General features: G+C 33.0%; 4 protein-coding genes across 5 annotated transcripts; all 4 read left to right on the forward strand.

Annotated features, from left to right (window-relative positions):
* Positions 1 to 64: 64 nt before the first annotated feature.
* On the forward strand, positions 65 to 2,855 carry Bm13730 (Uncharacterized protein; the record flags this gene model as incomplete). Its single annotated transcript, XM_001901336.2, has 8 exons — positions 65 to 163; positions 609 to 699; positions 1,002 to 1,118; positions 1,360 to 1,525; positions 1,749 to 1,902; positions 2,112 to 2,242; positions 2,465 to 2,561; positions 2,691 to 2,855. 8 exons carry the CDS (start codon positions 65 to 67, stop codon positions 2,853 to 2,855), a joined length of 1,020 nt encoding a protein of 339 aa, XP_001901371.2.
* Positions 2,856 to 4,188: 1,333 nt separating this feature from the next.
* Positions 4,189 to 8,456, forward strand: Bm17651 (Uncharacterized protein; the record flags this gene model as incomplete). The annotated part of the gene is made up of 15 exons (XM_043080557.1): positions 4,189 to 4,339; positions 4,570 to 4,700; positions 4,819 to 4,875; positions 5,157 to 5,267; positions 5,341 to 5,448; positions 5,632 to 5,741; positions 5,863 to 6,070; positions 6,145 to 6,273; positions 6,437 to 6,616; positions 6,772 to 6,860; positions 7,007 to 7,173; positions 7,308 to 7,410; positions 7,579 to 7,741; positions 7,830 to 7,959; positions 8,335 to 8,456. 15 exons carry the CDS (start codon positions 4,189 to 4,191, stop codon positions 8,454 to 8,456), a joined length of 1,959 nt encoding a protein of 652 aa, XP_042936491.1.
* A 1,524-nt stretch (positions 8,457 to 9,980) lies between these two features.
* On the forward strand, positions 9,981 to 11,879 carry Bma-tsp-20 (Uncharacterized protein; the record flags this gene model as incomplete). Its single annotated transcript, XM_043080558.1, has 6 exons — positions 9,981 to 10,088; positions 10,280 to 10,474; positions 10,684 to 10,857; positions 11,128 to 11,307; positions 11,472 to 11,555; positions 11,760 to 11,879. The coding sequence occupies 6 exons, from the start codon at positions 9,981 to 9,983 to the stop codon at positions 11,877 to 11,879; spliced, it is 861 nt and encodes a 286-aa protein (XP_042936492.1).
* Positions 11,880 to 13,537: 1,658 nt separating this feature from the next.
* Bm12937 (Uncharacterized protein) lies at positions 13,538 to 18,553 on the forward strand (the record flags this gene model as incomplete). Of its 2 annotated transcripts, XM_001901339.2 has the most annotated exons (13): positions 13,538 to 13,580; positions 14,154 to 14,220; positions 14,568 to 14,730; positions 15,030 to 15,098; positions 15,325 to 15,486; positions 15,649 to 15,834; positions 16,000 to 16,182; positions 16,436 to 16,528; positions 16,881 to 17,105; positions 17,326 to 17,558; positions 17,678 to 17,744; positions 17,974 to 18,149; positions 18,460 to 18,553. In XM_001901339.2, 13 exons carry the CDS (start codon positions 13,538 to 13,540, stop codon positions 18,551 to 18,553), a joined length of 1,761 nt encoding a protein of 586 aa, XP_001901374.2. The 2 variants fall into 2 exon arrangements, with proteins under 2 accessions (XP_001901374.2, XP_042936493.1); XM_043080559.1 differs by lacking the exons at positions 13,538 to 13,580; positions 14,154 to 14,220; positions 14,568 to 14,730; positions 15,030 to 15,098; positions 15,325 to 15,486 and having other exon boundaries at positions 15,679 to 15,834.
* Between the last annotated feature and the right edge of the window lie 1,421 nt (positions 18,554 to 19,974).

Genomic DNA, 19,974 nt, shown 5'->3' on the forward strand with positions numbered 1-19,974 from the left:
GCCTATACGTGGCTACACATTTCGTTATAGGTGAGTCATTCCAACAGGAAAGCCATCCAACACAATGAAGTCTACAAGGGTGCAAGTAAAACCTATTGCAAATTCAAGTATTGGTGATGATAGGGAGAGGGTGGAGGCAGCTATCTTTTTCTTACGTTGTCAGGTATCGCTTTGCTCTTTCGCTACTTACTTTACCATCTTCTATTTATGGGACGAATTTTTTTTTGTGCTAACGTAAATGTTCCACATAACCTTTTCAATATCGTATTTCACAATAAAACTATTATAACAACATTATAACTTTTTCGAACCACAATGCAAACTGATTGTTGGTTATGAGGAGTGATGAAGTGTGAAAGGACAGCAATGGACGGTTGTAGATTCTCAGTATTGAGAGCAGGAGCTGGCGGTAATTGCTTCATAATTATGGTGAATGGTAAAGGTGGAACTGAATATGAATTCACGTTTTGATAACTAATTATGATTAGTTCAAACTTCGTGCGCAAACTAAATATATTTGCATAACGTGGATTAAATAAAATAAGTACTGCATTTATATTGTTTTTTGCTTTATTTAGTTAATTCACCTGCGTGAGCGTAACATTTAGGAATGGATGACAAGGAAATACATCGAAGAGATACGTATAATGTACCTTAAGCCACTGGATGAATTGTGTAGCGGGGGAAAGCGGGCCGTTGGTAAATAACTTCCATTTTACAAATTTACAGTTCTCAACTCACATTCGTAAACATCCCTTATCTTCAAGTTTGACATTTTTCAAGTAAAGAGAAGATGTAAAGAATAAGTAAGCACTTTGTGTATTTGCTATTCTTACTTATTGTACCATATTCCTCTAACTTTTGTAAAATTGTTTCTAACTGCTAAAGAGGACATAATTTATATTTGCTCTTATAATAAATATTCTTTTTCATCGGTATTTTACTTCCCTTTAAAACTTTTTACGGTTAAGATTTGTTTGCATTTATCTTATTTATTGTAGAATTTGTAAGTAAATCAATGGAATCTTCAAGCGATCGCTCAACAGACGGAGCGAATGCTGCGAATAAAGTTGATGGCACTGAGGGCAGTCACGTGAAAGTTGCCGAGAAACTACAGCGTATATAAAATTATATTTGCACGGGATAGCCCTGTTTAGATTTAAAATTCTTCAAAAATATGCTGTTAAAATAGGAACTTATGAATCATTCATTGGCAGACACTTTTATAAATATTTGAAAATGTTTGCGTGTTATGCATCAACAAAAAGAGTAATTATTGACTCAGGATTGATTTATGATTTGTAGTGTCAAGATTTATCTTCATCATAACCTAAGAAATTCGTAGAGTTGAATTTTGAGAAGCGTTGAAAACTCTGCAACAAGATGATGTGGAAATGACACAAGGTTATCGGCCATTAACTCGTGAAAAAACAGTTTCATTAGCTGACTGTTGCGCATTGTATCGGTTGGAGACAAACCTAAAGGCAATGGAAGAGCTACTGGATATACAAGCAAGCTTGGATAAGTTTGTTTCTTCTTAAAATCTTTTTTCTTCATGAAAATGTTAAGTGATTTGTTCAAAAGTAGAGAGTAGCGATGAAATGAAACGGATGCAACTGATTTCTTCTTTTTATTCTCCTAAAAGGTATTAAGAACTGAAACTTTTTTTTGCATTTTCAGTGAAGATATCAACTTAGAAAGTTATGTATCAAGCAGTTGGATACAAACAGCTATGATTAATTTTGTAGATGGTTCGAGAATAATAAAGCTAATGTGGCCAAACACAAGGAATTATTAAAAAATTTGTTAACTAATGCTCTTACCAATTTTGAAATGGCATATATAATCACCGAGTTATTTGCTATTCCACAAGTGTCGCTACAAGAAATCCAGAAAAATAAAGTAAGTCAGTTGAAAATTGAAACACTGAACATTTGCATCACTTTGAAAATCCAAGTTCCCTCCCATATCATTGCAAGAAATCATATATTTCAATTTCGTCTCAGAATGAGCTTTATCAACAAATTTACTTTGTTTAGATTCTCTCATATTCATTGTCTCAGAAAAGGCAGGTTTCACATGTGGCAATTCTGTTATTTTATTTCTTGTAGCCGGAATATAGCAAATACATTCGATCAAATATTGGCGCAAGGAACATCGCCATTATCAACAAGCCACTAAATAAGGGAATTATTACGAAAGACTACATAAAAAAACTTGAAGGACAGATCAATCATTTTAGGTCAGTTACTTATACTTTTTTCCTTTGACGGCAAACAATAGAAATCAAATTCAAGTATCCAAAGTTGAAATTTAAGTATTTGACAGAAAAAGAAAAGCTGGTATTGTTTGATTTATTGTGAAGAGAATCATTTATTAAGAAATTGCAGCATCAATTTCCAGAAAATCCTGGCACTCACTTCTTTTTTTAACTTTTTCACATTCACTTTAATCTTATTTATAGGACAGTAGTGTATGAAATTGCAAAGAATCTCGAAATTATTACTGAAACAGTTGCTGCGAATGTTCGAGACCATCATTTGGAAGTAAACATAAAACAGGTAATGATGTTAATAGCACGAGAACTCTTTCAATAAAAACACTCAATATCCGTTTAATTTGGAAGGATATAACAAATAAAAAAAAATAAGGTTGCAGACAAATAGCATATATGATTTTTTTTTTTTTAGATAGCAGTAATTGTCAATAATTTGCCGCCTAGATATCGCTTTCCAGAAACAATTTACCTTTCACCTTTTGCAAAAAAACTGCTGACAAATGCACCTACGAGTCCGAACGAAGAAGATTTGTTTGGCAATTTTGTTAGTAGTTTCTTCAGGCAAATTCCAGTTTAAAAGGTCAAAAACTTTCGGTCAGAAATTAACTCATCACTTAATTAACTATTCTTTGTTGCAAAACTTAGTGATAATTGTTAATTCTTTAAAGATAGATAATTTACATAATGGCAGCAGTAACTCGAAACTATTAATTCAGCCACTACAAACAATTAAATCACGCTCTCTTCGAGGTACACAGTTGACGAGTCACTTCCATTTTTTGCAACAAAAAACCACATTTTATGTCAGCTTGTAAGACAAGTTAAAGAAGTCACTTTTTCTCAACATTGACAAAAGTTTCTAATTTCGCTCCTTTCCTACCCACACTTAGTACAAGCAACTAAATTTTCACTTTATGCCAATTCTGTTTAGTTGTTGACAAAAAAATTTTAGAAGTTAACTTCGAAATTTAAACTGAAATTATTCACGCTTTATTATATTTTCAGCCAAATGTGAAGCATGAAAAATGAAGAGATATCACTAATTGAATCAAAAAAGAACTGTTGTATTGCGAAAAAAATGAGATTGTTTTGAAAGAGTAAGAAAATCCAAGTCACTGAACAATAAAATTTGAAATTTGAAATGAAAGGAATACATCAACTACAACTATCACTCTAATTCATTAATGAATACTCACTGGCGTAGTCTCGAATTCGAATAATGCTGCATCATACTAACAGCTCTAAAAACTTAAGACAGTGAAATTGTTACAATAAAATAAACAAATGAAAGGAAGTTTCCACAAAACTGCATAAGAAATATAGTGCTAATTTGCAAAGTGGTAGAATTTTCTTTAAAATTCGCCTTTATCCATGCAAGTAGTTAAAATGACACGAGGGAAAGAACTTAAAAAATAATATTGTATGTAGAGGAGTACAGTTAATCGTCAAGGTAACATCGTAGCTACGAGAGTTGTGTCAAATCATATCTAACATGCACAATCCATCTGACCGGCATACAACTCTTAAAACCACGTAAATAATGTCAAACAAGGAATCGAAATGTGTGTGAGTCTGTCATTTTCGTAGTGCCCCCGCTGAATTACGTCCTGTCGTGATTGGTACTCATGTGAACTTCGCGTGAGATACTGGCAGGGTGGCAGAGCTCCGACATATAACGTGCGGCAGTGTGACATAGCCTACTTATTTCTTGTTAACACGTATAGAAACACTAGTTAGAGATAGACGAATATCTATGTGGGGTACTAATGTACAGAGTACGTGGTTAATAGTATATAGGAACTGTCAACTTGACCTTATTCGCATTGATGCATCATTAAAAAAAACAGTTACGTAATACAGTGAATGCTTTAGCCGTTTAAGGTTGTAAATGAAAAACAGTCGTGTTGATAATGGCAGTTACACGAGCCGCTGCACCAATGGTTGGCAATTGCAGTAGCGCTATGCTTATTATAGGAAGACGATATTTTTCATCACCTTTCACTGAAAAGTTGAGAAAAACAAATAGAAAGAAAGTGATCGATTTAGCGGCCTATCCACCAAGTATTACTAGTTTCCTTTTCGTTCATTCTCTTTATGTTTTTTTATGCATAGCAACATGATGCCAGTGCATGCATGCCTTATCACCATGAAGCGCAGTTCGAGGGATGAATGAATGACCTCTCTTGTCTTTCGTTTTTGGAAATGTTGGTATTGTTTTTCATCAGTTTGGCTCACTATTTTGTATAATAGTTTGCTGATGCATAAACGAAATCTCTTTCTAATTTTTGAAGAGAAGATACGTAACTTCGGCATTGTGGCCCACGTGGATCACGGCAAAAGTACTCTGGCAGATCGATTTCTCGAAATGACAGGCGCCGTTGAGAAAAGTAGTCATGCTAGTCAAATGCTTGACAAATTGCAGGTTTACTTCACTATTCGTAATCTTGTCTTCTAATTAATGAGTATTTATAATTGTTTTTGTCTGTTTATTAAATATTCTGGTTAAACTTTTCAATATTTAGCAAACTCATTTTTTGCAGGTAGAGCGGGAACGCGGTATAACGGTGAAAGCGCAGTCATGTACTATGTTTCATAAGGTATTTCGATTAAATATATGATTACTTGATTTTGCCGACATGTGGAATTGCACAGAAATTTTGTAATTAATTTGATAGTCATATAACTCAAAGCAGGTAGTTATCACGTAGAAACGATGGAAAGATTTTATAAATAAGCAGTTTCAATTAATTCTATTATTTCCAAATAGTAGTATTTTTCTACGATAAACTAGAAGATAAATAAGAGCTAGAATTTGGAAAAAGTCATTATTTTATATAATGAACGACTGAAGCAAAATGATATTATAAATACATTACAGGATTGCATGTTGAATTTAATCGACACTCCTGGTCATGCTGACTTCAGTTTCGAGGTTGCTCGATCTCTTACTGCTACTAATGGAATTCTGCTTCTTGTCGCCGCTAATCAGGTCGAATTCTGTGTCGCTTTTGAAAACTTTTTGTAAAAATTTCTGACCAAATATACAACACTGCTACTTACAGGGTGTACAGGCGCAAACGGTGGCAAATTTTTGGCTAGCATTTGAAGCTGGTTTAACAATAATCCCAGTTATCAATAAAGTGGATCTCAAGAGCGCTAACGTTCCACGAGTTCGTTCATGTTCCATCATTTTTTGTTTTTTTCTTCAATTCAACTAGTTCTATTTCTTTTCGGAAAATTTGGTAGAATTAGTATGGGTCGGAAGCCTGAGCAGTCTCTGTCCTGGTATAGAATACTTAACATCCACCGTCCCTCATCACCTATCGTTCTTTTTCATTTCCGAACATTTGTAGGTAGTATCACAAATGGAGAATTTATTCGATTTTTTACCATCAGAAATACTTTATATTTCTGCTAAGAATGGTACTGGTATTGGCGATGTCTTGGATGCCGTTGTTGAAAGGTTATACATTTGCAATATTTATTACTTCATATTAAAGATGGATTTTTCCATACCTCATAACTTAAACACTTACTGGGTCACTTCATAGTTTTTTCTTTTTTTCATCCTCACTTTTTTGCAGACTACCACCACCCAAAGTTGAAGCACATTCTCCTCTTCGTGCACATGTTTTTGATTCCTGGTATGAGACTCATCATGGTCCAGTGGTTTGCGTTGCTGTGCATGATGGTGTGATTTCTAAGGGGCAGAGAATACGAACGTATCATAGTGACTGTGAATACGAAGTGTTGGTAGTAGGCATCATGATTCCGAATATGTATGAAGTTAAGGTTAGGTAATTTGTTCATGGTTTCAAATGATTTATTGCCATCCTTTCGCTTTTTATTTCAAAAAGGTGTTGCAGTGTTTATATGCTGGCCAAGTTGGCTATCTGTTAACAACGATGAAATCGGTACAAGATGCTGTTATTGGAGAAACGTTATATGATGTAAGCGATGAACGGAATATGGTACAACCTATGCCTCTAATAACGGTTCGAGTTTGAAACGTGGTTAGTGGACAAATTAGTATGTTTATTTTTAGTCATATCTGTCCTGAGAGTGGTCAGTTAGTGTATACACAATGAAAAAACAGGGCAAGTTCTTTCCGCTAAAATCTTCAAAAAAAGCAAGCATAAAGGGCTGGTCAAATTGTAGCCTACTCCGCCATGCATTTATGCCAGTATTTATCCGACAAACATAAATGAATATAATGCCTTGCGCGTTGCGCTTTACAAATTGGCTTTAAATGATTCATCAGTGCAAATCCAGCATAGTAATAGCACTGCGTTGGGGAATGGTTTCAAGATTGGTTTCTCAGGACATTTGCATATGGAGGTAATTTTCTGCTTATTAAACTTATTAAAAGCAAAACAGCCATAATAGTTAGTTTTTTTTGGAAAAATAATTTCACTTTTTTTACATGCTGCTAATAAAATGAAACATCCAAAGTTAAAGTAACTATTTTTCGGGTTTTTTGTGCGAGATTGGAGCAGGAATATGATGCTAACATTACCATAACTGCACCTAGTGTCGAATATCGCGCTGTCATTAAAGACAATCAGACTATACTAAAAAAAAGGTGTTTTATAAAATCTTAACCTTATTTGCTACATTTGTATTATTTTTTTGAGTTGAAATGGTTATTTTTCATTTTTTATTTTTAAAATTCTTTTCTTTGTTTCTGGATGAACATTACTTATATGTTCAGTTTTTTATTTTTTCTAGATACAACGGTCAACGTGTTATTCGTCTTTTGGATGCTAGTGATTTCCCGGTTTGCCCCAGCGACATTGATCATTTCTTAGAACCGATGATAAAATTAACACTTTTACTATCCACTGCATATTGCGAGCACGTAGAAAGATTATGTGTTGATGCTCGTGGAGAGCAAGGTATCATTTGTGCTTGGTGCAGCTGATTTATATATTTTATTATACATATGTAATATATTTTCATAAAATCAATTTATTGAACTTATTTCTATAAAAGATGGGAATATTAAGCTTTCCTTATCTCGTTCATTCAGTTGAGAATAATGGGTTGGATACAGACTGTATTATGCAACAATGGAGATTACCTTTTGCTGAAGTTTGTATGGACTTCTTCGATAGATTAAAAAGGATCACGAGGTTGCTATTTTTACTTATTCCGTTTGCCAGATTACTATTTCTTGCAGAAGGTCGTTATCCTGCTTCTTTACTCAGCATCATTACCTAATTATTCAGTGCTTTATAGTTTTTTGGTTCTTCTTTTTTAAGAAAAGTTTCGAATGACAGAAATATTCATTTATATTTTAGTGGTTATGTGACATATAATTACCAGTGGGATGGCTTCCAAAAGGCGACAATTGAATTGCTTATGATACATATCAATGATCTTCCTATTTATGAATTCTCAGAGATAATGCCTTCAAATCAAATTAAAGCAAGAGCTAAAGAAATTGTAAAGAAATTGAAAGAGGTTAGTTTTTACACAATTTCTAAAGATTTTTCATCTTCTCTGATTTTTTATTATGAAAAAAAATATTTTGAAAATTTTTATAATGCAGGAGATACCTCGTCAGCAGTATGAAGTACGAATTAAAGCTACTCTTGGACAATCAAAAAAGGCGCTAGTACAGACAGTTATTGCACCGGTCAAAAAAGATTTCACAGGTCGATTGAAAGGCAATTTTGGAGGTTTGATAACTTTTGAGTTTAGTTTAATAGTTTTTGTCCTGCTTTTTTTCCTTCATACCAATTTTTTATCTGCGAGATTTCACTTTTTAAAAATTTCATTTGTTTTATTGTGTTCGTATTTTTATTATATCTTTAATTTTTTCTTTCATCTGCGTGCAAGCTGTTTGCTTATTTTAATTACTATAATAGTTTAATAAGTTTAATCTTCTTTTGCGATATTCTTATCATTCTTCATTAATACATTCGTTTTTTGAATATTCAACTCCATTATTTTCATTTAAAATTCTTTCTTTATTTCTTGGTGATTTCTATTTTTCATTTTTTATGGTGAATATTTCTCTTCTTTTACGTAAAAACCGTTCATTCTAATTCTAGGTAGTGGTTGGGAACGTTTCTGTAAGAAATTGTCGCATCAGAAAAAAGGAAAGGAACGGATGAAACAGCTGGGTCAAGTACAAATCCCTAAAGAAGCATTCATCAATGTACTGCGGAGGTAATATAACTTACTTGATTCCTTGTTACTGTTGAGTACTGAAAGATACGCTTTGGTGAAATACAATGATGTTTTGGTAAATCAAATCGAAGTGGAGTTATTTCGATAATAATTCTGATGGTCATCACCATTATTTTTCATCCTCAAGTTGTTTTATAATTGGTATTTCGTAAATGATATTAATCCAGTTTTGCTTTTATCACAATAATAAATATTTAAGAATTTTTGTTTCAGATTGAAATCCAGGTTTTAATTTCCATAATTTTTAGGAAAGATTCCACTCATGATTTTTTTTTTGATGATTTTTTTTTTTTTTTTTCATATTTTATCATATTAATAGTCGATTTTATTATTAATAAAGGATTTAGTGAAGTCATTTTTATGAAAGTTTTCCATATTTGCAAATGAAGGTGAATTTAATTCTGTAATTCATTCAATTATTGAATTAAAAAATTATTTGTTTATGAACTGCTTATGTCATGTAGAAATTATATTATGCTTCTGCTGATATTGAAATTAAAGGATCAATCTGAACCAGTTGATTTTGCAACTCTGTTGGAATTATTGCAAAAACTATGAAATATAAAAAAAATAGGTATATTGTGCTACGTTTTCGTGAGATAATCTCTATTGTGAAGGCATGTATTTTTCATAAGATGAAACGATGGCTACTGATGTAGCAAGAATAAATTATTAAAAATGTAGTACAACTGTTGGATCAATTTAATTCTCAATTACAAAGGTTTATTTTACATAATTAGTCTTATATCCCATTGTGCAGATTTGACTAGTGTAGCCGGCAGTTAAATAGTATAAAACTGCAATCATTGCTTGGTGTGAAAATGGAAACTTTTTAACAATGGTCTCATTTCAGCTGAGTTACCCAACCAAGTGAAGTTTTAATTGCGAAGATTCTGAAGTGTATCTCACAAAGGGAAGGTAGACCCTTAGCATCTCTGGTTATATATTATTCATTAAACAATTGTAGGAGACATTCCTTCAGTGGCATTCTAGAAGATATAGGACATCAGTGACACGGAGAGATGTACAGTGTCTATTTCTTTGTCTGCATGTTCTTGACATATGAAATATTATCTCTGTAATAAATTTCTCGATAGCAAGGAGATTTGCGTTTGTTGACCATTTCGTTCGTCATATAGAATTTGGCTATTTATTGATACAGTGAGAGGTTGTTTGTACTGTATCGTCTTTTTTCTCCTTGTCAAGGTAGAATTAGTGAGGATGGTAGAAATAACAGGAAATCTTAGGTGTTGAGCGAATTCTGCACTGAATGAATTGAGAAAATATATTGGAACAGCGTGCACTGCAAAGGGAGAGATAGACAAGAAAGTAGGTTAAAACAAAGGAAACATCTGAAATGGCTTTATGAATGTCTCGAAGTATCACAAACACTATATATTGATTAGATGATAAGCTGAGATTTTTTAAATTATAAATATTAAAACACATCTGCTTATTCTTTTTCCCTTGTAATATCTAATATTATCCAATCATAAACTGAGTGAGTATGGCGAAAAGAGATGACCGCATACAGCGAGCGATATATAACGAGAAAAGTTGTTGTGATGTACGACTGCTTCAAATGATCGTTTATTTCTTCAATTTTCTCTTTTATGTTAGTTTCTTCTATTTCATTATTTGCTCGTAGCGAAATGCTATTTATGTTTCATTATTTTGAAAAGGCTAACATTTGGAGTTTGGTAAATGTTAAATTTCAGTAAGGGAGAGTTCGAACTTTTTGAATTCCAAAAGAAAATGCCATGAATTTGATGTTAATTTAAATCTTAATATCAATGCCTATAACAGATCAATTCCATGGCATTTATTGGACTAGCTATGTGGACTTATACTATGAAATATACAATGATTGGTTCGTTATTGTATAGCAACAGGTACCTGCACAGTATCGGTCTGTGCTTCGTTGTTGGTTTAGCTGTATTTATTGTAGCTTCCTCAGGTTGTTGGGCTATTTTAAAAAGAAAACAATTGCTGTTGTTATTGGTTGGTACTACTTTATATAGTTCATATGTTGCTTATAGCGTATTTAATTTGTCTTTCTCGTTGTTACAGCGTAGTCAACCGCAAGTATTATGTATGGCTTCCGAATGACCTGTTTTTAGTTGTCAGTACATCTTTATCTTCAAATAAAGTTGTTAGAATAAAGTGACTATCGATGTTATAATTAAGTGTAGTTGGACCGTTCTTTTCAGTATTCTGTTCTGGTATTAATTACAATGTTGATGGAATTAGCACTATGTATTATGACGTATGCTTATGTTGAGCACCTTGAAAGTAATCTTGGAACGACCTTACTTATGTCAGTTATTCGCGATCATTCTGAGCGCAGTGATATTTCTCAAGCACTGCAGCACTTACATCAGCAGGTATCACAGTATATGTTCAATATATCGAAGCTATTGTTTATCTAACGAATGCTTTCTATTATGTATTACGAGGAATGTTAGTAGGCATATGTTTACGCTAAACGCCTTGAGAATAATTTTGAGATAATCTTACATATGTTTGTGAAGATAGCGCCACAGATTTATTGAATATGGCGTGAAAAGATAGGAAAATTCATCAGTTCGATTTTTTCCAGATATTTTTATCACTTTTTCAAATAATATCACTTGCTTGTCATTCTTTTTTTGCAGGGTCGCTGTTGTGGTTCTCAGTCTTTCGAGGACTGGCGTGATTCTGTTTGGTGGCAAAAGGTAAATGGCCTAGCTGAGCTTAAACAGCGTTCTTTTGATTTGGTTGTACCGGATTTTTGCTGCCGTTCAGTGAAACCGAACTGCGGACGCCGAGATCATCCCTCCAATATTTATTATAATGTGAGTTGCTGTACATGTCAATTACTCATGCTCTTTATTTATCAGGTTCTCCTTCAGTACCGCTCCAGAATATTAAGACTTGCTGAAGAATCAGTCTAGTTTGCTGATTTGCTAAAATTTTTCCTTATTCAAAATTTATTATCTAAGTTTAATGGAATTTTCAGGGATGTTTAATTTATTTGAAAAAAATGATAAACGAGCAATTACTGATCATATGTGGTACTGCATTTGCATTTGCAGTTATGCAGGTGTGTCTTCTTGTTATTAAATCTTACCACCGAATACAATAAAAAGTATCTGAATAAACTGAACCAACGGAATCAGATTGGATAGAACTTCTTGATCATTTTTTATGTAATATTTTTAACGAATCAGTAGTTGACATTACAATAATTGTGCCTAGGTTTTGCTTCTTTTTACATATTTGAATAACTTCCAAAAATATTTTCTAGCTATTTGGCATGTGTTTTGCTGCATATTTGTATATGAAGTGGCGTGAATTCTTAAAGTTTCGATCTATAAGCTCTAATAGCAGGGAAAAGAACGATATGACTATCATGTATTCTTTATGAATTTTTTTTTTTTTTACCTTTCTTTTTCTAAGTTGATGAGTATATATTATACAGAATACATAAGTTCGATTTGAAGTAAAAACATTCCTGTTTCTTTATTCAAATATTTAGAATTATTTCATTTGCAAACTCGCAAAATTGGATTTTACAATATCACTATTATATTAATCGTATGGTCCTGTTGTACCTTTGTCTATATGTTACAGTGTTGTTTATACCTACGTTGATTTTCTATTTATTAATCGAGAGGAAACCTAATCTTTATGTAATATTTCTTTAGCGGTAACTTTGATGTAAAGCTTTCAACTCTCATATTGTGTTATAAGACTTTTTCCGTTATTCACTAGTTGTCCTGCCTTGTAAAATTTCATTTTTTTTTTTCAAAATTTTTGGTACTACCCAGGTGGCAAATAATACTTTAATATGTTAATGCTTTTTTTAATGTCATAAATCACTGCAATGTATTTCGTACAGTTTTGTCTTTCAAATATAATAATTTTGGGCCAGTTATTAAGCATTTAATAAATGTTATATATCGTGCGATTCACAATTTTGATTAGATCGTATATTTCCTTAATATTTTGTAAAAAAAAAAAAAAAAAAAAAAGTTTTGTCTTGCACAACAAGCTTTTGTACTTGCAAGTAAATCTCTGAAATATTCCATCAACTTCAAATGTGAATAGAAACGAAATTTTCAATCGAATTGATGTGCAGGAAAAGCATATTTAACTGGTATAATTGTGAAATTTGCTATTTAATCTTCACCTTTGGATCCATGTTTGATTAATACAAACAAAATTAAGCGATCAAAAATCAGCTGGACAGAATGTAGGTTGTTGAAGGAAAAGGTGACATTTGGGAAAATTCGCAAATTTTGACATGCATCATTCGACCTTTGACACTGGATTTGCAAGAAGGCGGATAAGCTTTATGTTTGAAGTACTGTATTTCAAATGATATAGGTCGTCCGTCCCTAACTTTTGTCAGTCGTAACAAATTTATCTCATCTCAGACTTGAGGCGTCCTTTTATTCTTTACTGTAGTAACAGCGTCAATATGCGCAGAGAAAGCGTATTTGTCTTCTACCAACTTACAAAACTTGATCCATTAATGGAGAAATTTGTGGCGCTTGTTTCCAGTGATATTTCTTGCTGTAAATTTGTCTCTTCAGAATTTTAGAAAATGAAAGGAAGTGAGGCTTTACTCCTGCATTTGTTGGCCGACTAGTTCGAGAATTCAAACGAGCTAATTAAAGGAGAGAGGAGAGAGAATGAGGATGAAGTGAAGGGATGGAAGAGCTACGGTTAGTGGATTACCTAAGGGATTTGGCGGAGACCTGCTTCGCAGACTGCAAAGCCCATAACCAGAATTCACTAGGGAATTGCTGCTATGCCGCAAACTAGTCCATATATTGCCCGTTCAAATCATCTCTCCTGTCTTTCTCCCGTACCCTTCCCTTTCCGCAACCCTCCTTCCCGTTCTTTTCCTATAAAATCCTATTTATTCCAGTTGGCGACTTTCAGATTTCCGTCAGAGCTCAAGCTCACTTCCGAACCTTCTGTCACTTCAGTGAATGTGGTATCTGTGTGCTTATAGTATTTATATTCATAGGAAGCCTTATCATTATTTTGTTAGTGGCCGAAAATCTCAAATCAACAATGTCAACAAAAAGAAAGCAATTTAAACCGAAAGCATTCAAAGGTATAAATTGTTTCTCCAAATTTCCTATTTGTCCAAGATTTCTACAATCAAAATTTTCGTTAAAACAACAAATTTGAATCTTCAGATACATGAGTAGCAGTTTTAGTAAACAATTTACGTTTGCATAAAGCTTAGACTTCAGTAAATTCACTTAAAAAATTTCGTAGTTGCTTATGACACTTTATTGTTACTGGCAATTATCACAATGTTTCTTTACCTCACGATCGCTACTTTACACAACTGTCGTAACATCGAAAGTAACGGACATTGTTCTTCAAAGGAAGTTGTTAACATCCAAGCTGCTTAATACACTTGCCAAAATTGGCTCAGATAATTTTTTCTCTACTTGAATCTTTTTGAAAATGCATGTTGTTCTTGCCCATTAATATCACACATTCTTTACATCCCAATAATGACTTCCTCCAAATAATTTTAGGAATCAGGCAAAGCTAATAGACCTGCAGCAGTTGAACTTACTGACTAATAGTTAAGCTGTCATTCAGTTATTTTTTTTAATCTTCCAGTCGGTTGATTATTATTTAATGAAAATTTTATGTCTTGAAAATATTGCAGATGATGAAACAATTAATAATGATTATGATGGTTTACATAGGGAGCAAAGAGTACAAGGAAAGAAAAGGTTTGTTCACAGAACTACTACCATTTATTTTACTAACGACTTCTTAAAAACTAATATATCTGCTTTAAATTAAAATCTCTTTTGTAACGACTGATTAATCATGTTTCGTGATAGCACATTAAAATTTGACTGATGCGTATCCATTAAACTAAGTCCATAACAAATATTTTGTTCAGAAATTTTTGTTACAGTTGACACTGAACAAAAGTCTCCAAATTCTCATAAGTGAAGTGAGTGGTCTGAGTAGATAATTAGTGGGAATAATAGAACTAAAGCAAACCTTAATTTCATGCAACTCTTCATATTGCATTAAAAAAGTGACCGTCACTATATCTTGATTTCTTAAGAAAGCAAAAAAATGATGGAGAATCAGAGATCAACGGCAAAGAATCATCTCCAGAACCTTCTCTCTTAGTTAAGATCATAGATATGGAAATAATCTGCAGCTTCTGTGAGACTAGATTTGATGATATCAAGGCACTACAGAATCACACATTACAAAATCACCAGGTATAATGCTTTCAAGTGCTGTAATTACAAAAATGTCACATTCAGTCTTCCTTCTGGGTCTACCAAACTTATCATTAGTTGCTGCTTACAATGCATGGCGAGTAATTTCACCTATTTCCTTGATCCTTCACAATTTCTTTATTCCTAATACGAATTTATTAATTTATTCGAAATCATCTATTTTCCTTAGGAATTATTACGTTAAGTGTTCGTTGGAAGATTCCATTTGTTAAAAAAATATAAGTTAACGTGCAAGTGATTGCTGCATTCCATGAAGACTTAATTATTTTTTATTTCAGCAGCGACAGCAGCAGCAAAATATAAAAGTGGAAAATGAGGAAAACGATGCAGTTTCGTTGAACAACGAAGTATACATTCGTTTTTGTTTATTGCAAAAAACACAACAAGAAAGGGAAATATTCTCGATATTGCTTAAGACTCTGTTTGAATTAATATGACAAGATTTAAAATATTGAAACGATACAAAATGATAAAGTCTAAGTAACTGATCTCTCTATTTTTATGAAAATATTTATGTCCAACCAAAACCAAATTAAATCAAATTTAAACCAAATTCAATTAAAATCCTCTCAGATCGGTCGAAACAATGGCGAAGGTCCATCAATGGTATGTCAACAGTGCGACACGACACTGCATGGTTTTGCTGAATTTGGTTGTCATATGCGAACACATTTAATCAGTAAAGATAAGGAGCAGAAATGCAGTCTTTGCAGTGCCATCTTCACCGATCCTATTGTATTCATCTTTTTACTCCTTCAAAAATAATATAGATGATGCGAAGAAAATATTCGTAGCAATGAAAATTTCTTTTTCTCCCACAATTTTTGACTATAAAAGTATTCAATAACTAAAAAACACTAGCAACTTTGTTTACTGTCACCTACCTATTTCTCTTAGATTCGATTATCACATATTGTTGAACATTTTATGGAAAATAGTATTCGTATACAATGCAAAGAATGTCCGACGGTAACGTTTTATAATTTTCAACAAGTTCGGCAACATCACTCTGACGAGCATTTGGAGATACTATACCGCTGCGCCATATGTCATCAAATGTTTAGCAACCAACATCGTTTTCAGGTGCAGGAATTCCGGAATTTCATTTGCAAATGCAATGAAATATGATAACATGTAATATATTCTCAGGAGACTTGAGAGAAAAATGACGACGAATAGGCAATCAATATGATATGCACAAATATCGGGATTCTCATATTCTTGAACTAAATATTATTTTCAATTTAGGAACATTCTGTTACTCACATCGAAGAAGTTCTCCGATATCATTGCGCAGTTTGTAGCATTCCATTTGAAACTCGCGATCTTCTGGCGATCCATGTACAGCTAATTCATGATCGGTCTGCCATTACTTTAACAGTTAACAATTTACAGCGGAATTCATCGGGAAAAAGTTTTTGCAAACAACAGGTCATTATTTCTTATACGATCAGCAATTATTAATAATTTATATTCACTACTGCAGGCCAGTTTGGTCAATCGATGGCATTGACAATTGGAAATGCTTTGATAGTACACATTGTGCATTTTCAAAAATACATTTTCATAAGTTAGGTATAACAGATTCCCACTAATAGATCACAATGTTTAATTACTAATGAGTTATATGATTGGTGACCGAAATACAAAATACGCTAAATAAGTTTGAATATTTCAATTGCAGTCTGAAAATCGTCTAGTAAAATGTTTGGTCTGTGATATAAAATTTGAAAACGAAGATGAATTGGACTTTCATCGCCTTATCGCACATTGCAAGGTATTGGGAATTTATCTGTTTTTTTCCTATTTTCTTTCTTATTTTTCTTTATTTTTTCGATTTCAGTATTTATTGATTCATATTATGCTTACTGATTTGATTCTCATTTATTGTTTTTATCTAAAAGGCCATATAATTTTTTTAATTCGTTAAACGGACACATTAACTGGCACATTTTCTGTGTAATTCGATTTGCTTTTATGCATCAGTACTATATATCATTTTGGAAGAAATAACTAAGAAATTCGTTGCTGTAGGTATTCGACTTTGAGCTTTTATTACCATTTTTGACTCTCGAAGTTTGGCTTTTTATTGTTAACCATTTGAGATTTTTGAGAACAGAATTTCTCAGGTACCTCGGTCGAATCGTTGTGCAGACTGCCAGATACAAATCCAGACCGTCATGCATTTCAAGAATCATATTCGTGAACATATGCAAGACGAATACACCGTAAGCTGTATCATTTGTCGGCAAGCACTTCGTAATGATACACAGATCGATACGCATGCTAAATATCATTTGCAGTTAAGTGACAATACCTTGGGAAGGGATCAACAGTGCAGAATATGCCAACAGGTTCACTAATATCGTCAAGTTATAAAACTTTCATTCAGCTTACTGAAAGAGATCTTCTGTAAAATTATAGACTTCCGCAGATCTGCAAACATTATATTTGAGTGTAGCAATATTTCGTGCCCATTCATTGACTCTCTGATATCGCGAGGAAATCCTAAGTCGCGGGAATGAGTGGTCTATCTTGATGATGTTTTTTTCTTGGCATTTAAGATTTTTGCAGCATTTCTCAAGCGAATCACTCGGATTACATGTAGTGGAGCATTCCAGCAACGGAGATTGTCCGTACTGTGGCAGACATCTCCCAGATGTTGGGAGTTTATTGACTCACATTGATTCAGTGCATTCGGATGTGGAAGCAGCCTATCAGTGCAGTAACTGTCGACAGGCTTTTCATTTTAAATCTCAACTACAACATCACCATTGTCCAGCTGTTGCATGCGAAACACTGCCTAAGTTGACTTTACTTTAGTCCAGTCCCAATAATTTCTGTTATAGAATTATTGAAATAAAAAAGTATGTATGATGTGTGAGATAACAATGCATTAATGATCCATGTTGTAATTACTGTTTAGTTCACTTCAAGAGCAGCCACCGGTCTTGAACCAGCAACAAACTTATCAGTGCCCATACTGTCCTAAGGTTGATTTTCTTGCAATTCCTGTTAGTTTTCAATCCATTTGAATCACACGATATTTGTTCACTGTACTATTTTTACCACTTTTTCACAATCCTTATCTTATTTCCGGCTAGTTTTGGAAATTTGATGCAAAAGACACTTACGCAAATGACCTTACACACTGCTCTAAAAAGTGAAGTGCAAAAGGAGAAAAAACTTGAAGTGCTGTTATTTTTGTAATTTCTTGTTAAGATGTTTGGCTCGGAAAGCGCTCTCCAGGGTCATTCACATATTCATTCAACAAGATCATTTCGCTGTGATCTTTGTGTGCTATCTTTTTCATCCAGTCAACGCCTTGAAACCCATCGTAAAAAACATTTTTCGAGGAAAAACTTTACGTGTCAAATTTGCGATCTGCAATTTCTGAAGTAAGTGAAATTTCTATGATCGTTTGTTGGTATCTGTTACCAGCATTGGTGTCCATTATAAGCAACAGTTATTTAGCTAAATATAATGAAGAAACGGGGATATGTGGAATATATTAAGGATCTCTTTCCTCAGAGTTCAGGGTACAAAAAGGGGAAATCTTAATAGGATATAAAGAGGCCTTTCAATCATATTTCTTTCTGATTGGCTGAAAAACTAAAATAAATTGAATAGAAATCGTTAACGTACATATATTAAACTTACACGAACGATATTTTCAAAGCCTGTCAGCTTATATGCATGGTATTTCAGCCGTGATGATTTATCACTACACGTAAAAATACATGGTGGCACTTTAACACGATGTAGTGCTGCTGAGCCGACTATGAAAACACGTTTTAACTGATGTTTTTGCGCAGTCATTTTTTTATATTGTTGTTGTTTTTTTTTTTTTTTTTCTTATATTGTTTTTTTATAAAAAAAAATTACTGTTAACAGTTAAAATAAATTTCGAGATAGGATATCGAAGAAAACAGCTACAAGCGTTTTATTTTTACGTCAACGAGACGCTTCAATGCAACAGATAAAACGCATTTTTTATTATTCATTTTCTTTCTTTGTTTTTTTGTTTACCAAAACCTTGCTTTTTCGTTCATCTAGAGAAGGAAATAGTCGATCACTAGCATTGTAATTTGTCTCAGGCAAACAATACAGGAATGTGTCAAGTGGACGAACATCTTATTGTATCTACGCTTCATTGAATGGTTAAAGTCGAGTGATATCTTTTATAGCCGGCAAGCACCTTGTGATTATCAACGTCATCGTTTAATTATAATAATATTTGTTAATAATATTTGCACATTATCAAGAGTATATTGAGGAAGAATCGGATGAGTTCACGGTAAGTTTTGAAGAACTGATCTTGAATGACAAAAAAGAGACAAATCTATCAACGTCTCATCTATGAATCAGCCCAGAGGTCATATTAGCTCTACTAGAACGAGACCTGAATGTAAAAACAGCATATTTTTTTCAAAATCATCTCAGCAGAACTGCTTACATTCAGAACGTGCAACTTTATCTATTATTTTGTCACTAACTAAGATTTTGCACACCCTTTCAAATCTAAGGAATATGTGAGGTGAACTTTGAGTGTGAAGCGCGAAGGATAATAAAAGGTCACATTCAGGCTATGCCTGTCGCGGATTTTAATATCGCGAAACTCTAAAATATAAGCATTGAGAATATGAGTAAGAAATAAGGTTTATGAAATCTTGCAAGTAGTGCTTATAACTCTTTGCTTTCAATCTTATGTTTAATCTGTAAATCTTTTATATAAAACTGCTCGTCAACTAGGAATTAGCTCTGCTTGTAAACAAGGTCAACAGCCCTTTGTTAGACTTACTACTCTTTCGGTAGGTCTTTCATAATTCATGCTTCAAATGTTTAATTCTTTGGGTCTGAAAAATTGACAAGCATATTGCAAATTATTTTGTGCACTTATTGATAAGATAATGACAAATGGACAACGCAGAAACGCGGAAAGTCAGAATTCAGTTTCGTAGTAAATATTTATTTATTATTCTTGATAGTAGAAGTATGAGGACAAGGACTTGAATGAGTGAAAAATGAGGCAGAAATACTAATTACACACAATTAAAACATGTTCCAACCAAATAAATGTGAATATTTTATCTACCAAATTTTTAAACAATTTCTTCAAAAGATTTTAAGGAATTGAAAATTTGAAGAGTTTTTCTAAATTAAAGTTTTTATTTTCAAATTCGTGAACGTTATTACTTTGCTTGAGGTCAATGAATATCAATT

This window comes from Brugia malayi, assembly GCF_000002995.4.
Source record: "Brugia malayi strain FR3 genome assembly, contig: Bm_v4_Chr3_scaffold_001, whole genome shotgun sequence".
NCBI classification, from domain to species: domain Eukaryota; kingdom Metazoa; phylum Nematoda; class Chromadorea; order Rhabditida; family Onchocercidae; genus Brugia; species Brugia malayi.